Raw genomic sequence first — 18,219 nt, 5'->3', positions numbered from 1 at the left:
CAGTTTTTCGTTTGTTGTTTCAAACCAAAAACAAAGAGACGGTAAAAAGAGAGCCGTTCTTCCGTTTTCGTTTCTGAATTCAAAAACGAAAAACGAGTAAACCAATTTCAAATAACGGACCGTTTTTTGAAATTCTTATTTTCATTTCTCCGTTTGAAGATCATTACATTACATTAAAAGAAAGACAGGTGGGCCGGAAGTAATAGTAAATATAGCCTATAAAAATAAAAGCCAAGCTTTTACAACGGGTAAATTGTGCTGCACTTATACCAGAGTAATGTTAGAAGAAAAAAATGAATCAATAAATAGGCTGATATGAACCTGGACCCAAAGAAATATGTTAGCAACAGTTATTTAATATCGAGCCTATCCACGTGCACATCACCAGCCCCGTTTAATGAGTGCATTGTTTGGTTCAATACAGTTGGTAATATAGGGTAACCTGAGAACTTGTGTGTGCAGAGTTGGTACTGTTAGCGCTATATTAAATAATTAAATTCATATTTAATGTGGTATCCACCATACATGGACCATCAAGGGCAGTTCAAAACATTACAAAAACAGACGAGTAGCTGTCGGCACATGCCTGCTGTGTGCAAACTGCTGTCATATGGAGATGAAAGAAATTAAGTTTCATGTTCAGTAACTTTGGAAAGCTAAACATTTTCCATTATTGTCATTATAACTGCTTTCATAAATCACGTTTCTTAGCCCTGCTGCTTAAGTCATTGGCCTACTCACCAAAATGAGCGCTTTCTCCTCATAATGTTGGTCTGATTTCCATGTGTGCTATTACTGCGTCAACCGTTTTAGGAGTTGACTGTAACACAAATTTAAAAACATGTCTCACATATAGGCCTACAGTCCAGTAGGGGGGTGTGGCTCTAGTGTGTGTAATAGACAACAAGAGAGTGAACATAATCTAAACATTTTAATAAACAAGTTGATTAATTTATTATTTGCATAAAATACCAATAGCTTAACAGCAAAGGGACATTTCAACTAAACTTAACTATTCTGCAAGTGAACACAATAGAAGAAATTTGAACAAGTTAATAATTTATTATTTGCCAAAAATGACACCACAATGGTCAGCAACAGATGAACATAACTTGATTTAACAGGCCCCCCTAACAACAACCCTCTTAAAATAAAAACGACACACACTCCTGACCAAAGCTATCATACTCTCAAACTCTAATTCATCCTCAGCACTGCTCCACTGATTATAGTTTATTTCTGTTTACCATTTTTATAATTGCTTCTACAGTATATTAACGTATATTTTCTGCTATGAGAGAAGGGAGTTACAAACTCACTTTATACTTCAATCTATATAACCTGTTATATTGTGACAAAATAAATCTACCCACCTACCTTAAAGAAAAATAAAATGAATGTTTTGGAAAGGCCAAGTCAAAAGTTCTGACCTTAAAATGATTGAATTGTTGTGGAAGGATGAGGAAGCAAGCAGCTCATGTGAGGAACCCCAGATGGCCTACATTAGGACATTTCATGATGATGATAACTAGGTTGCAAATAAAATCAAAAACCAAATGAAATGAGCAACAATAAATACATCTGTATCAGTAATCTTAATTTAAACCAGTTCCCAAAGTCACAATACAGTCAGTCATTTAAATACTGCCATCAGCTGGTCGAAAGGGGAACAGTTTGATCCATTGCGGGGAAACCACATTAAATATGAATTTAATTATTTAATATAGCGCTAACAGTACCAACTCTGTACACACAAGTTCTCAGGTTACCCTATATTACCAACTGTATTGAACCAAAATGCGCTCATTAAACGGGGCTGGTGATGTGCACGTGGATAGGCTCGATATTAAATAACTGTAATAAACTACTGTTGCTAACATATTTCTTTGGGTCCAGGTTCATATCAGCCTATTTATTGATTAATTTTTTTCTTCTAACATTACTTTGGTATAAGTGCAGCACAATTTACCCGTTGTAAAAGATTGGCTTTTATTTTTATAGGCTATATTTACTATTACTTCCGGCCCACCTGTCTTTCTTTTAATATAGTGTAATGAAATGATCTTCAAACGGAGAAATGAAAATAAGAATTTCAAAAAACAAAAAACGGTCCGTTATTTGAAATTGGTTTACTCGTTTTTCGTTTTTTGACTTCAGAAATGAAAACGGAAGAACGGCTCTCTTTTTACCGTCTCTTTGTTTTTGGTTTGAAACGACAAACGAAAAACGGCGGTTTTCTCGTTATTTTGTTTTGTGGTTCAAACGAAAAAACAAACGATCAAAACGTACACGGACCCTCGTAGCCCATCGTTTGGAGTTTCATATGTCAAAATTAGTGAACCCTGACCAAACAGGATTCATAAAAATTCTTCACATTGTTGATGTGGCAGAGGACAGTAAGACCCCAATGTCACTTCTTTCTCTTGATGCAATGAAAGTCGAAGATGAAAAAAGGCTGTTCTTGAGGTTTGTTTTAGATGGATGTCAAGGATATATCCTGATCAAAAATAACTCCTAGATTTCTGACAGTAGTGCTGAAGACCAGGGCAATACCATCCAGCGTAGCTATATCTTTAGATAATGAGGTTTGGAGGAGGAGCACAATCATTTCAATTAGTTTTTCAGAATTTAACATCAGAAAATTGTAGGTCATCCATGATTTTAAATATTTAATGCATGCTTGAAGTTAAGCTAACTGACTGGTTTTGTCTGGTTTGATTGACAAGTATAATTGTCCGCATAACAGTGAAAGTTAATTTAGTGTTTCCTAATAATATTGCCTAAAGATAGCATATATACACCTATATACACCACCAACGCCCCACACCCCCTCATTGCCTCCTCCCCCCCACCCTCTTTTGTTCCAACATCTCCCTCCTCACTCCCTCAGCCCTCCTGCAGTCAGCCCACTCCCCCCACTACCACTACACCACATTTCTCCTCCCCCCACTGACACTTCAAGCTCCCCCCCTGCTTTGCATTTACACCTGGCCAGGTGAAGAGACAGCTGGAGAGGCTACACCAGCGCAAGGCTGCTGGCCCGGATGGCATCAGCCCTAGGGTCCTGAAGACCTGGACCAGTCGGCTGTCTGGTGTTCTCCAGTACCTCTTCAACCTGAGCCGACTCCATCTGGCCTTAAGGACTACCGCCCATTGGCTCTCACATCTCATGTGATGAAGGTGCTGGAGAGGCTGGTCTTGGCCTACCTGAGGCCGCAGGTGAGTTCTTCTCTGGACCCTCTACAGTTTGCCTACCAGCCTTGTCTGGGAGTGGACGACGCTGTCATCTATCTTCTGCAGCGAGCTCATTTGCACCTGGATGGTGGCACTGTGAGAATCACATTTTTTGATTTCTACAGTGCATTCAACACCATCCAGCCACTGCTACTTGGTGAGAAGCTGCGGGTGATGGGTGTCAGTGTGTCCATGGTCTCCTGGATCACTGACTACCTGACAGATAGACCACAGTTTGTCCGCCTGGACCATGTTCTGTCTGACGTGGTGGTGAGTGGTACGGGGGCCCCGCAGGGGACTGTGCTGTCTCCTTTTCTGTTCACCTTATACACCACAGACTTCCAGTACAACTCAGAGTCATGTCACCTACAGAAGTTTTCTGATGACTCTGCAGTTGTTGGGTGTATAAGGGATGGACAGGAGGGAGAGTACAGGGCACTGGTGGGTGACTTTGTGGAGTGGTCTGGTAAGAACTGCCTGCTGCTGAACGTAGATAAGACCAGAGAGATGGTGATCGACTTCAGGAGGAAGGGAACGGCTCCGCAGCCCCTTTGCATCCTGGGAGGTGACGTGGACATGGAGGATTACAGAGACCTATGTGTCAACATCGACAGCAGGCTCAACTGGAAGATCAACAGCAATGCTGTTTACAAGAAGGCTTCCTGAGGAAGCTGAGATCCTTCAACGTGTGCAGCAGGATGTTGGAGATCTTCTACCAGTCTGTTGTGGCCAGCGCTCTGTTCTCCTCCGCCATCTGCTGGGGCAGCAGCATCGGAGCCAGCGATAAAAACAGACTGAACAAACTGATCAGGAAGGCTGGCTCTGTGATCAGCTGCAAACAGGACACATTTGAAGCTGTGGTGGAGAGGAGGTCACTGAACAAACTGTTATCTATCATGGATAACCCTGACCACCCTCTCCACCCCACACTGGTCCACCAGAGGAGCAGCTTCTCTAAGAGGCTCCGACAGCTTCGATGCCGCACGGACCGCTACAGAAAATCATTCATTCCACAAGCAATAACACTTTTTAACATGTCATCTCTGGGTGGTAGATGAGACTTTTGGACACCACACTACTGCACTAATGCAACCTGGACATTTGGTTTATTTACATTTACATTTTAGCATATTATTTAAGCATTTGCACATTTTTGTTCCCCAATCCTGTACATATTCAAATATTTGTTATTTTTACTTTATTCGTATTATTGTTTCATGTATATTGTATTTATGTATATTTTTCCTAGTATTTCATTTATATTTATATTTTGTGCTTTGTGACTGATTTTTACTGCTGTAACACAGGAATTTCCCATTTTTCTTGGGATCAATAAACGTCTATCTATCTATCTATCTATCTATCTATCTATCTATCTATCTATCTATCTATCTATCTATCTATCTATCTGTCTGTCTGTCTGTCTGTCTGTCTATCTGTATTAGAATTGGTCCAAGCATTGAGCCTTGTGGAACACCATAGCTAACTTTGGCGTACTCGGAGGATTTATCATTAACATTAACAAATTGAGATCGAACAGAGAAATAGGACTTAAACCAGCTCAGAGTGATTCCTTTAATGCCAACTAAATGTTCCAGTCTCTGTAACAGGATGGTATGCTCAATTGTGTCAAATGCAGCCCTGAGATCTAATAAGACAAGTACGGAGAAAAGTCCTTTGTCCGCAGCAGTTAGAAAGTCGTAATTTTCACCAGTGCCGTCTCTGTGCTTTGATGCATTCTAAATCCTGACTGAAAGTCCTGAAATAAACTATTGCTATTTAGAAAATCACATAACTGATTAGCAACTACCTCCTCAAGGATCTTGGAGAGAAAGGGAAGATTAGATATAGGTGTATAGTTGGCTAAGACTTCAGGCACGTTACGTTACTGCGTTACGTAACCTGTTATTTGAGACATATTGATCATATCTAGTAATGAAGTGGTAAACACAGATAATGCTCCTTAGGTAACCTCGTTGGAATGGGGTCTAAGAGACAGGTAGATGGCTTATCTGAAGAGACATTTAACAGTAATTGTTGAAGGTCTATAGGATAAAAAAGGATGGTAAAAAAGGATGAGTGTGCATGCGCCAACGTGCATGCAGCCTGTTGCAGTTGCTCCGTCTTTTGTCTTCTTACTTTTACTTTTTAACAGTCTTTAAGTTTCTGTAATAACCTGATAACATCAGTTATTTTGTATTTGTTTCTCATTTTAAATATGTGAGTTATTAATAAGATGCAAAACTTTTATTTGGTTTATGTCAAAGTGCCTAACATTTATTGAGACAAATAAGTATTATTATTCTGTTCAGACAGTTATTTGTAGTTAATAATATGTGAATGACGTTTCAAGGTTTGATTAATACAGAGGGAAAAAAAAAACTACGTAATTGTTTACTTTAGAGATGACCTGTGAGGGTTTGATTTCCGGTTGGCCGGGGGGGAATCAGAAGAAGAAGAATGAACGACACGAGGGGTAAAAAGAGAAAAACGTCAAGCAGAGAGTGGGAGTCCAACCATATAGCCTAGCTTGTCAATGTGTATTTTAAATACATGGGACTGTGAACTGTTTTCCTGATTAAGCTGCGCGCGTTAGTCGGCATTGTTACTACCGGTCAAGTGTGGTTTTGTTGGACTTAAGATGTTAGCTAGCGTAGCTATAAAAACAGGCTAGCCGCTAGCTTAGTGGAAAAAAGAGAACCCGCCAGCGTTGGAGAGTTGACGGCCACATTATTCGTCTGCATACACGGACCGGAGCTGAGGCTGCAGCATTCTTCGTCTGCATACACAGACCGGAGCGGAGGCTGGCTGGAAGAGGTTTCGGAGGTCGACGCGGAGGTGTTGCTACAAAGGGTTTGCTGTGAGTCAAAGGGCAGCCTGCTGCTCATCGCTTCCGTGCGGACTGAAATGGGTCTGAGAAGAGGACGCGGTAGGAACTGTTCTCATTCTACACACAACATTGGAGGTAGGACTATTGTTGGCCTCGCTTTTCTTTTCTTCTCTTCATGAGCTCCAACTTTCAGCGCGCCAACGAAACTTAATGCAAGCTTGCTAAAGAACAAACTAAACCAAAGAGTGCACTCAGGTTGAAATTATTAAGGACCAAACGGTCTGGGTCTTTCTGTTTATTATTTTATTTTTTATATTGGGGATGTCTCTGTACTAATTTGAACTAAATCTGCATTCAGTGAATACAAAATCAAAACAAGATACTGTGTTGTTGTTTCTCAATTTCCAGTAAAATTGAATGGGTTAATATGGAGTATTAATTGACCATATTTGAGGTTATTAAACCAGGGTTGTTCTCCTGGCCTCTCATTAATTGCTAAAGTTATAGCGAGAGTCATATCTTACCCTAGACAGATTTATTATACACTGAGATGTCTCTTTCACCATTCTTACCAAGCAGGTAGTACACAAGTGTAACATTGTGATAGCTGCATAAAGTGTTACTCATATTTCGTGCCTTTGGTGAGAGGGTTACATTTCTATTTAACAGACTTTTTTGTTTCTTACGTGTGTAATTCTTAGACTCTAAGTCACTAACTTTACTACACTCTCTCAAATCATGCGAGTTGAGAGAGTTTTGGATAGTCACGGCACCGTTGCGCAGCAACTTCATGACCGCTTTGTTTACACCCGGGACCAGCTGATTGCGCTGAAGCCAAACAAGGCGCGGTCTTGGGCGCCCCGGCCCACAGACATCCCCACGGAAATCTGGAGGAGGACACGTCGAGGATGCAGAGGTGGAATGAAACGGCGAGGGAAGAGAGAGGGGTCCAGGCAACGGAGACTTAGGAGAAGGAGATGTAAGCCGTGTCTCCCCTCTCTCATCATGGGCAATGTAAGGTCACTGGCTAATAAGATGGACGAGCTAACAGCGTTAGTCCGGAGTCAGTGGGAGTATAGGGAGTGTAGTCTAATGTGCTTCATGGAGACTTGGCTACACTCGGATATTCCTGACCACGTCTCCATCAACGGCTTTCAGACTGTTCGGGCTGACAGGGACTGCACCGAGAGCGGTAAGCGTAAAGGCGGGGGGCTTGCCGTTCTAGTTAACAACAGATGGTGTAATCCCGGTCACATTACGGTTAAACAGCGTATCTGTAGCCCGGACATTAAACTGCTTGCTGTGGGACTCCGGCCAGATTATCTGCCACGGGAAATCTCACATGCCATCGCCGTTGCTGTTTACATCCCGCCCTCTGCCAACCCGACGTTGACGTGTAACGTCACCCACACTGCCATTGCTGAACTCCAGACTCAACACCCGAGTGCCCTCATAGTGATCTTGGGTGACTTCAACCATGTCACCATGACCAAAACACTAACAAACTTCACCCAGTATCTGAGCTGCCATACCAGAGAGGAGAGGACCCTGGACCTGCTGTATGCTAATGTCAGGGACGCATACAGCTCTTCCCCCATCCCCCCACTGGGCAGATCCGACCACAACCTGGTTCACATCAACCCCTGCTATGTACCTCTGGTAAAAAGGCATCCTGTGACCTCAAGGACAGTGAGGAGATGGTCGGGGGAGGCCTATGAGGCACTTCAGGGATGTTTTGAGGTGACAGACTGGGATGCACTCTGTGAGCCACATGGAGAGGACATAGATGGGCTGACTGAGTGTATCTCAGATTACATAAACTTCTGTGTGGACTGCATTGTCCCAGCAAGGACTGTTCAGTGTTACCCAAACAACAAACCATGGGTAACAAAGGACATCAAGAACATCCTGAATACTAAGAGGAGGGCTTTCAGAGCTGGGAATAGGGAGGAGGTGAGGGCCATTCAGGGGGACCTGAAGGTGAAGATCAGGGAGGCTAAGGAGAAGTACAGGAGGAAGCTGGAGCGTAAACTCCAGCAGAACAGCATGAGGTAGGTCTGGAGCGGTATGAGAACCATCACTGGCTTCAGACTGAATGGCAGCAGAGGAGTTGAAGGCAGCTTGGACAGGGCCAATGAACTCAATCTGTTCTTTAACAGATTTGATGCTCCGGCTCCTGCCCATCCCCCCATTGACACAACTGCTGTCTCACCTCCAACCCCACTACTTCCCCCTCCCCCCCTCACTGTCCCTTGCCCTCCTCCTGGGAGATCCCTACTCCCCCCTCTTCTAGCACACAGGTTAACACCTCTCTCCAGCCTGACTCCCCCTCCCCCTACCCCACCTGTAACCTCTGTGTGCCTCACTGCTGACCAGGTGAGAAGACAGCTGACCAGACTCCACTCTAATAAGGCTGCAGGCCCTGATGGTATCCATCCAGGGGTGCTCAAAGCCTATGCCTCCCAGCTATGTGGAGTCTTTCACCATGTCTTCAACCTGAGCCTTAGTCTCCAAAGGGTCCCCATGCTGTGGAAGACATCTTGCCTCGTTCCTGTGCCAAAGACGCCACGTCCCAGTGACTCCAAGGACTACAGACCCGTGGCACTGACCTCCCACATTATGAAGACCCTGGAGAGACTGGTTCTGGAACAGCTGCGGCCCATGGTCAGACCTCTCCTGGACCCCCTCCAGTTCGCCTACCAGCCCCGGTTGGGAGTTGAGGACGCCATTATCTTCCTGCTCAACCGCATCTACGCCCACCTGGACAGGCCGGCGAGCACGGTGAGGGTCATGTTTTTTGACTTCTCCAGTGCTTTCAACACCATCCGGCCGGCCCTGCTGGGTGAGAAGCTGACAGCGATGCAGGTGGATCCCCCCCTCGTGTCCTGGATTGTTGACTACCTGATTGGCAGACCACAGTATGTGCGCCTGCAACACTGTGTGTCAGACAGAGTGGTCAGCAACACCGGGGCCCCGCAGAGGACTGTCCTTTCTCCCTTCCTCTTCACCATCTACACCACAGACTTCAACTACCACACAGAGTCCTGCCATCTTCAGAAATTTTCTGATGACTCTGCTGTGGTTGGATGTATCAGCGAGGGGGACGAGGCTGAGTACAGAGCTGTGGTGGGGGACTTTGTCACATGGAGTGAGCTGAACCATCTACAGCTCAACGTGACAAAGACCAAGGAGCTGGTGGTGGATCTAAGGAGAGCCAAGGCAGCAGTGAGCCCTGTTTCCATCCAGGGGGTCAGTGTGGACATTGTGGAGGACTACAAATACCTGGGAGTGCACTTAGACAATAAACTGGACTGGGCCAAGAACACTCAAGCCCTCTACAGGAAGGGCCAAAGCCGTCTCTACTTTCTGAGGAGGCTGAGGTCCTTCAACATCTGCAGGAAGATGCTGAGGATGTTTTATGAGTCTGTGGTGGCCAGTGCTATCCTCTTTGCTGTTGCATGCTGGGGCAGCAGGCTGAGGGTAGCAGATGCCAACAGACTCAATAAACTGATTCGCAAGGCCAGTGACGTCGTGGGGGTCGATCTGGACTCTCTGTCGGGTGTATCAGATAGGAGGATGCTGTCCAAACTACATGCCATCTTGGACAATGTCTCACACCCACTCCATGGCTTGCTGCTCAATCACAGGAGCACTTTCAGTGATAGACTCATTCTCCCAAAATGCACCACAGAGCACCACAGGAAGTCATTCCTGCCTGTGGCCATCAAACTTTATAACTCCTCCCTCTAAGTGTCTGACACACAGACACTTAGAGAGGTTGAAACTGGACAATATTATCTGTTTTGTGCAATAACACTGGCTTGTAATGTGTGCAATGCTCAACTGCTACTATTATTAATATTATTATTACTTTTCACCATTGCAACACCTTAATTATGTTATTTATGTAAATACTGTATCATAATATACCTTTAACTATGTAAATATTCAGACTCCTTATATTTCTTTATTTCTTTATTTATATTTCTTATATTTCTAATATCTGAGCAACTGTAACACAGAGTTTCCCTTCGGGGATCAATAAAGTATTTCTGATTCTGATTCTGATAAAAGCAGTCCAAGTATGTGTCAGGTCTTGTCGTCCTTTCTAGCGGTCCTGCGTTTAAAGGTGAATCGTTAGAAGTTGAGGGCAAAGGTGATGAATTTAATCTCTAATTGTTTTGTATTTTGTCATTAAAGAAGCTCATGAAGTCGGTCCTACTCAGATCTATCGCAATAGATAGCTCAATAAAGCAGTGACTATATCTGTCAGCCTGACGACAGCGCTAAAAAGAAACCTTGGGTTGTTCTTATTCTCTTCTTTTAGTGAAGAGTAATGGTCTGATCTGATAACAATACATTACTGTGGTTTTCACAGGCATTTTTCCAGTGTACTGTATAAAATGGTATTCCTGCCTTATTTCTCAAACCTGGATTGGTTTCTGTAGTCCAATATGTGCTGGCCCCTGATCTCTTCACACTGTACACCTCGGACTTCTGTTACAACTCAGAGCTGTGTCACATACAGAAGTACGCAGATGACACAGCCATCGTTGGGTGTATCAGGGGTGACAGGGAGGAGGAGTATCGGAGTCCGGTGGGGGACTTTGCTCTCTGGTGTTGCACTAACTGCCTACAGCTCAACACCTCTAAGACAAAGGAGCTGGTCGTTGACTTTGGGAGGTCCAGACCAAGACCACAACCGGTTCTGCTAGAGGGAGTTGAGGTGGAGGGAGTTGAATCATACAAATACCTCAGGCTGTGGCTGGACAGCAAACTGGACTGGACAACACACAGCAGCCACCTATACAGGAAGACACAGAGCCGGCTGTACTTCCTGAGGAGACTACGCTCCTTTAACATCTGCAACAAACTGCTGTGGATGTTTTACCAGTCTGTGGTCACCAGTGTCCTCTTCTACACTCTGGTGTGCTGGGGGGGCAGCATATCAAAGAAGGATACCCACAGGCTGGATAAACTGTTCAGGCGGGCCGGCTCTGTGGTCGGCATGAAGTTGGATTCACTGGTGAAGGTGGCAGAGAGGAGGACATTGGACAAACTGCTGGACATTACTGAAAATGCCAGCCACCCCCTGTACACCGTCATCAGCACCCAGAGGAGCCGGTTCAGTGGAAGGCTGCTCCTTCCCAAGTGCCGGACCAACAGACTCAAAGACTCCTTTGTCCCTCATGCCATCAGACTGTACAACTCCTCACTAGGGGGGAGGAGGAAATAGGGCAGAGAGGACCATACACACACACACACACACACACACACACACACACACACACACCTGGACTAAATTCACACCTGGTCACTTTATCCCTTTAACACTGGACTCAACACTGACACTTTAACAATAATTTATGGTCTTTTCTTTGTTTATTTGACAAATGTTCTCATTGTTGTTATTATTATTATTATTGTTATTTTGTTGTCTTTATACTGTCTTTTTTATTTATATTTTCTTGCTAAAACTGCTGCTGGAACTTTCAATTTCCTCGTGGGAGTCATCCCAAAAGGATTAATAAAGAGAAGTCTAAGTCTAAGACTAAGTCTAATATGTCAGTAATAGTTAACATTATTAACAACTTCAAAACAGTAGCAGTAAAATCTTTCTCCTCCAATCTCAGTAGACGCTGAAGAGTGGAGGTAATAGACGACAGCATTGGGATGGGGGGTCTGGCGGCACCTGAAGAGGTTTATTGTTGTGGATATAGACTAAATAACAGCCAAACAAATGACACAAATTCAATGGTCAATCTAGTGACAATCAATCTAATTTTTGCGGTGAGGGTAGGACTGAACAAATAAGCTGGGGAAAGGGGTGTGAGTGGGATGAAGTTGGTAATTCTAGCAAGATGCTGAATCCAAAATACAGTAAGACAGAATCTAACAATAGTGAGACCAGAATTTTTCTTATGTGCCTCTGTCTTTACTTCTCCTTCCAGCATTCGGTGGAAGCTGTGAATGCCGGAGTGAATCCCGTCGGTGATACCTCCTACAACTCCAGCCACTGGGATTTGGGTAGTGCCTTCTTCTTTGCTGGGACTGTAATCACAACCATAGGTACATTGATTATGGAATGACTCAATTGCTAACATTGAACAGGTCCATGGAATTTTATATAGGGGATGCACTGTTTATGCCAAGACCCAACAATTCCAAAAATTCCCCCACGAGCAAGCATTTAGTGCAACAGTGGCGAGGAAAAACTTCCTTATAGGCAGAAACCTCAGACAGACCCAGGCTCGGTGGGTGGACATCTGCCAGTGCCAGTTGGGGGTGTGATGAACAGTGGAAATAATAGTAACAATAAAGATAATGGAACTATGATTAGAAATAATAGTGCTATCAGTTCAGGGCGTAGCAGGGCACCGAGCAGGACCACGGCAGCAGCTGCAACCATGATTAAGGTGCCACCCTGATCCAAGGAAAACTGCAAGTTGAGAAAACATAAGGACTTAATAACGAGCATTACTGGGACATGACTGCACACAGATGGATAGAGAGAGGAGAGAGTAACTTAGTGTGTCAATGGAAGTCCCCCAGCAGTCTAGACCTATAACAAGGCAAACCTGAGCCAGCTCTATTAGGGCAAGCTAAGAGCAGCTAATATCGTTAGGGAGGGCAACAAGTTAGCAGGCTGACAAGTTGTCACATTATCTTTGTGCAAAGCCCAGTGCTACTGTTCATCATACCACCAAGTGCCTTAAACCTGCATTCTATCTAATTTGCCGCAGGGGGCGACTACACTGATTGCAAAAAGAAGTAAGTTTCTATAAATGTCTCTGTCTTCTTGACCCTACATCTCACTTGAATCATCACTTCAGTAAATAATTTTATAATGAGTTTATGTTGTAGTTTGAGTCATATAAAATACAGCCTGAATGGGTCCGAGCTGCGTGGAAGCCAGTGGGAGCCCAGTTCCAAGGAAATAGTGTCTGAGCTCCAATGAAAACAGCAATCATACATCTTGGGTGTCATTAATCTAATACATTGTCAACAACCATTATTTCAATCACATCAGTGCATTTTTTCTTATATTTAGTATTATTTATGTTGACAAGATTAAATAGGCCAGCACACCTTGGACTCTCCCCCCCTTTCTTAAAGTAGTACGTTCCGCCCTCCTCTTAGAGTGGTATGTTCCGTCTGCCCTTATTACAGTGAATTTTGAGAGTTCATAAGTCAGTGCAATTACGAAAGTTAACTTTTAAGGTCAGCAACACCTGTACCTTCTTTGGAAGATAAGATGGGTGCAGGTTAACAAGTCAATACGCCAGTCATTTTAAAACTGCATCATTCAATCCATGCTCACCTTCAGCATACTAGCATGGGTTGGTTCCCTGAATGAGATAAACAAATGTCCACTCTACAGGATTATAAAGATGTGTGGGAAGTAGGGGTGATCCGAGTATCCGGCTGAAACGAGTATCCGGTACGGATAAAGCACTTTTGCCGAGTACAAGTATTATCCGAGTAATATGAGTTATTATCCGTGCTCGGATTGAATAAAACTCCTCAACTGGTCGCGCAGCGTTCTGTGATAATCACAGCGCACCCCCCCGCCTACAAACCCGCTCGGATCAATCACACACACACAGAACATGGAGAAATGCGCTCCCTCTCTCCCTCTCTCTCTCTCTTTCTCTCTCTCGCTCGCTCTCGCGCTCCCGCTCCGTCAGGCAGGCAGTTGGGTCTGCGGATCTGTTCCGTTAACGTTTAGGGTTTCTTCAGCTTTAGGTTTGTTTTTAACATCGGTTTGTAGTACTTACATAGTAACCAGTAGATTTCTGGGCTCGTGGGGTTACAGACGTGCTGCTTGGTTTAAATGCAACTCCCGTTGCGTCTCTGCCATCAGAGATTTTTTTTTTTTTTACTGTCAGCTGCCCCCCGCCCCCTCTCTCTCTGTGTCTCTTTCTTACTCACACACACACACACACACACACACACACACACACACACACATATATACCTGGTGTGGAAATAAAAAAATAAAAAAGAACCAAAAACAAAAAAAATCACACTGATCATACAAAAATAAAAAGTTAAAAAAGAAAGTTATATTGAGTATGAAAACTCTTGTTCATTACATTTTACTTCATAATTGCAACCCATGTGTTGTATTCATTGTTGCAAAACGTTCTGTATATAGTTTGTTTGTTACCATGACAACACCATTGATCTGAAGCTTGATGCTGTCATGTAAATAGTTTTCAAATCAGCAATACAAATAAATATATTTTTGATCAACTCATATCAATTGCATGCTTAAATAACATACCGGTTAAAGCCCCGCACATTTCAAGAGAACCCGACCCACTTCCGGGTTAAATCTGTCCACTTCCGGTTTAGGCCCCGCCCAGCCCGAGTACGGATCCGGATACAGATAATTCATGTGGTAAACAGATACAGATACAGATACAGATAATGCTGTACTCGCTCATCCCTAGTGGGAAGATCATAGGACAACCCCAGACCACTCTCACAACCATATTTCTCACAACTCATCATATTGGACGGTTACCTTCAGGGAGCTGGAGCTGTTGGTCATGCTAATTAGGCCCAGTTAAAGGCCTCATGAAGTGAAAAAATGCATTCCCAGTGTTAACGCTGAGTCCCTGTGATAAAGGTTATTTTATCTCTTGTTATATGCCAAATATGTGTAAAATAAATACAAAAATAAACAATTTTTAGTATTTTATCAGTCATCTGGCACCATTAATTATCTCGGTATTTTTCATATAGAGCAGGTCGACATACTCTTCACTAGTATTATTTCCTGTTCTCATAATATTCACTCAATGAGCAATCCTACTGTCCACTCTGGAGTAGGGGTGGACAAAAAAATAAGATCTCGATATTCTTGGCAATTTTGACAATAACGATAATTAGACAATATCCTTTAAAAATGCGTTTTTAAAAGTTTGAGTCACATGCCAAATTGGAAGTGCCTACTGTTGATCAGGAAACAGCGGTTAACCTGGGTAGACCTATTACTTTGTCAGAACTTAATGCGGCTATGCGATCTCTTCAGGGAGGAAAATGCCCAGGCCCTGATGGGTACCCCTCTGAGTTCTATAAAGCGTTTTGGGATAAACTTGCACCACTCTTATTAGAAATGTATAATGATGCTTTTGCTATTGGGGTCCTGCCCGAGACTCTTAATCAGGCCACCATCTCCTTTCTTTTGAAAAAAGCCAAAGACCCTCTTTGTTGTTCATCCTATCGTCCGATAAGCCTTTTAAATGCCGACTTTAAACTGTTATCAAAAGTTTTAGCTATGCGTCTCGAGTGTGTTCTGCCTACAGTAGTTCACTCAGACCAGACCGGGTTTGTTCAAAATAGACATTCTTTTTCTAATATTAGGAGGCTTTTTAATGTTATTTACAATGACTCATCCCATAACAATCCCGAAGCCTTGATCTCTCTCGATGCTGAAAAGGCTTTTGACCGAGTTGAGTGGTCTTACCTCTTTTATATTATCAAAAAGTTTGGTTTTGGTGTAGCTTTTTTGACTTGGATTAAGTTACTCTATTCTAACCCACAGGTCTCGGTTAGGACTAATAACACTCGGTCGGAGTATTTCCTCCTCCATCGCTCTACAAGACAGGGATGCCCATTGAGTCCCCTTTTATTTGCCCTGGCTATTGAGCCGCTTGCCTCCATGCTTCGTTCGAGTCCAACTATTGTGGGCATACGACGTTATAGTTTGGAAGTCAAGGTCTCTCTTTACGCTGATGACTTACTTTTATACGTTTCAGATCTGCACAACTCTATTCCTGCTGCTTTGCACCTGCTTTCAGACTTTGGCCGGTTATCTGGGTATAAGCTGAATCTGGGTAAAAGTGAATTGTTTCCTATTAACTCAGCGGCTAGGGCTCTTCCGCTGCATGGCTTTCCTTTCAGAGTAGCCAATGACAGTTTCACATATCTTGGAGTTCGAGTTACGCATAGGTATGAGGACTTATTTAATGCTAACTTTTCTCCCTTGCTGTTGAAAGTTAAAGAAGACTTTGAGCGCTGGTCCTTGCTTAAGTTGTCTCTGGTAGCTCAAATTAACTGTGTCAAAATGAATGTTCTCCCCCGTTTTTTGTATCTTTTTCAAAGTGTCCCGATTTTTTTAACCAATTCCTTTTTTGGTCGGGTAGATTCTCTTGTTTCAGATTTTCTCTGGGAGGGGAGGGTCCCTAGATTGTCTAGACAATATTTACAGAGACCTAAGCCGCTTGGGGGGATGGCCTTACCGAACTTCAGGTACTACTATTGGGCTTCCAATATTGGGGTTTTGACAGCCTGGCTTCGGTGTGGCCCATCCTCTCCTGAGTGGCTTGTAATGGAGACGAATTCAGCAAAACCTGTGTCTCTCACAGCTTTATTGTATTCACCAATTAAATCTTCGACTGTTGCTTACACAAAGAATAGCGTAGTTAAAACCTCTCTTAAGATTTGGACTCAATTTCGGCGTTATTTTGGTCTACAACTCCTCTCTCCATATGCTCCTATCGCAAACAATCATGTTTTTTCTCCCTCTCTCACAGACAAAACTTTTGTGATTTGGTCAAACCTTGGCATTCGGACCTTTAGGGATTTATTTATTGATGGTGTCTTTGCTACCTTTCAACAACTCTCTGCCAAATTTACTCTTCCATCTCGAGATTTTTTCAGATTTTTACAGGTGCATAGCTTTGTTCATAGTAATTTTCCCACTTTTCCTAGACTGCCTGAGGACTCTGACCTTGACTCCTTGCTTTTGCCCATTCCTAGGCTGAAAGGATCTATTTTGATTCTTTATACCCGCATAGCTTCGATCCGCGCTGAGTCTTTAGGCTCAATCAAGGCCCTCTGGGAGGAGGATATAGGAGAGGCTATCCCTGACGAGCTTTGGTCACGTATCTTAATACGGGTGCATAAGTCTTCTATATGTGCTAGACACTGTCTTATTCAATGCAAGCTTGTTCACCGCGTTTATTATACCAAAGCTCGTCTGTCTAAATTTTATAGCACGGTTTCCCCAGTCTGTGATAGGTGCCAACAGTCTCCTGCAAACCTTATACACATGTTTTGGCTGTGCCCCCAGCTGAAGAGTTTTTGGACAGAGGTATTTGTCGTTATATCACATGTGGTTGGCAGAAAAATTGATCCGAACCCCCAGAGTGTCTTGTTTGGGGTGTTTTCGGGGCCATCTCCTTTGTCCTCTTCCCAAGAAAATTCCTTGTCCTTTATGACCATTATTGCAAGGAGGATAATTCTTCTTAAATGGAAATCACCAACACCTCCTTCTTTCATACTTTGGTTGAGGGATATTGTTTATTTTCTTAAACTTGAAAAAATTAGGATGTCACTACGGGGTTCCTCTGACAAATTTGCAGAAATCTGGCAGCCATTACTACGATTGGTTGGTCAAGTTAATTTCCATTCTGTCCCAGTCTAGTCCTTCGTGTATGTATTTGTCTGCTCATCCTGTGTCCTTTTTCTCGGATCTTCCTTTTCTTATGGTTCCATATTTGCTTTCCTGGGCACAAACTGCACTTTTTTTTTTTTTAGGTGTAGCAGAATGCATCTTAATTTTTATTTATTTCAAAACTTTTTTTTTTGTGTATGTGTGTCCTTTTTCTTAGGACTTTTCCTTATTACATGGGAGGGATTGGAGGTCGTTTTGTTGTTTTTTGTTTTGTTTTTATAACTCAAGGGAATTGCATGGTTTGTTTTATATGTATCTCATTGTAAATGTATGGCTATGCAATTCTTGTTAAAAACCAAATAAACAAAGTTTGAAAAAAAAAAAAAAGTTTGAGTCACATAATCACTGATGATAATAATGTGCACAATGTTGTATGAAAACAATTCTTATTGATTTTCTTTCAAATGTAAGTATTCAAGTAAAAAAAAAAAAATTCAACGACATGCAAAATACTAATTGAATTAAAGCTGCAAGCAATGTTGGACTGGCCCTCGCACGTCAAGGTTAGTGGCTTGGGACTGTGCATTTGCGAATTCAAGACACTGCAAATTGACACCGATGAAAAGGAAACTCTACTGAGTTCAATGTCATACAGTTCATTAGCTGTGAAAGGGTGTGTGGCCAAAGCATAGGGGTCGTGGGAAACAATCACCAATCAAAAAGAAATTCTCTGCTGAATTCGATGATA

The 18,219-nt window shown here is 43.0% G+C and overlaps 1 protein-coding gene and 1 long non-coding RNA gene across 2 annotated transcripts in view; both read left to right on the top strand.

Moving 5' to 3' along the window:
• LOC116684901 (potassium channel subfamily K member 10) overlaps nt 1-18,219 on the top strand; it is a 146,638-nt gene that overhangs the window by 38,153 nt on the left and 90,266 nt on the right. Inside the window, exon 3 of the mRNA XM_032510284.1 lies at nt 12,016-12,133. Coding sequence (XP_032366175.1) covers nt 12,016-12,133 — 118 coding nt within the window. The remainder of the gene's footprint in view (nt 1-12,015; nt 12,134-18,219) is intronic.
• LOC116684906 (uncharacterized) lies at nt 14,898-17,906 on the top strand. Its single transcript, XR_004330865.1, has 2 exons — nt 14,898-14,998; nt 17,866-17,906. It is a non-coding gene; the product is annotated as an uncharacterized LOC116684906 (long non-coding RNA).

This window comes from Etheostoma spectabile, unplaced genomic scaffold (assembly GCF_008692095.1).
Source record: "Etheostoma spectabile isolate EspeVRDwgs_2016 unplaced genomic scaffold, UIUC_Espe_1.0 scaffold00569390, whole genome shotgun sequence".
Lineage (NCBI taxonomy): Eukaryota > Metazoa > Chordata > Actinopteri > Perciformes > Percidae > Etheostoma > Etheostoma spectabile.
Note: the sequence above shows the minus strand (reverse complement) of the source record. Positions and strands in the feature narration are given on the sequence as shown.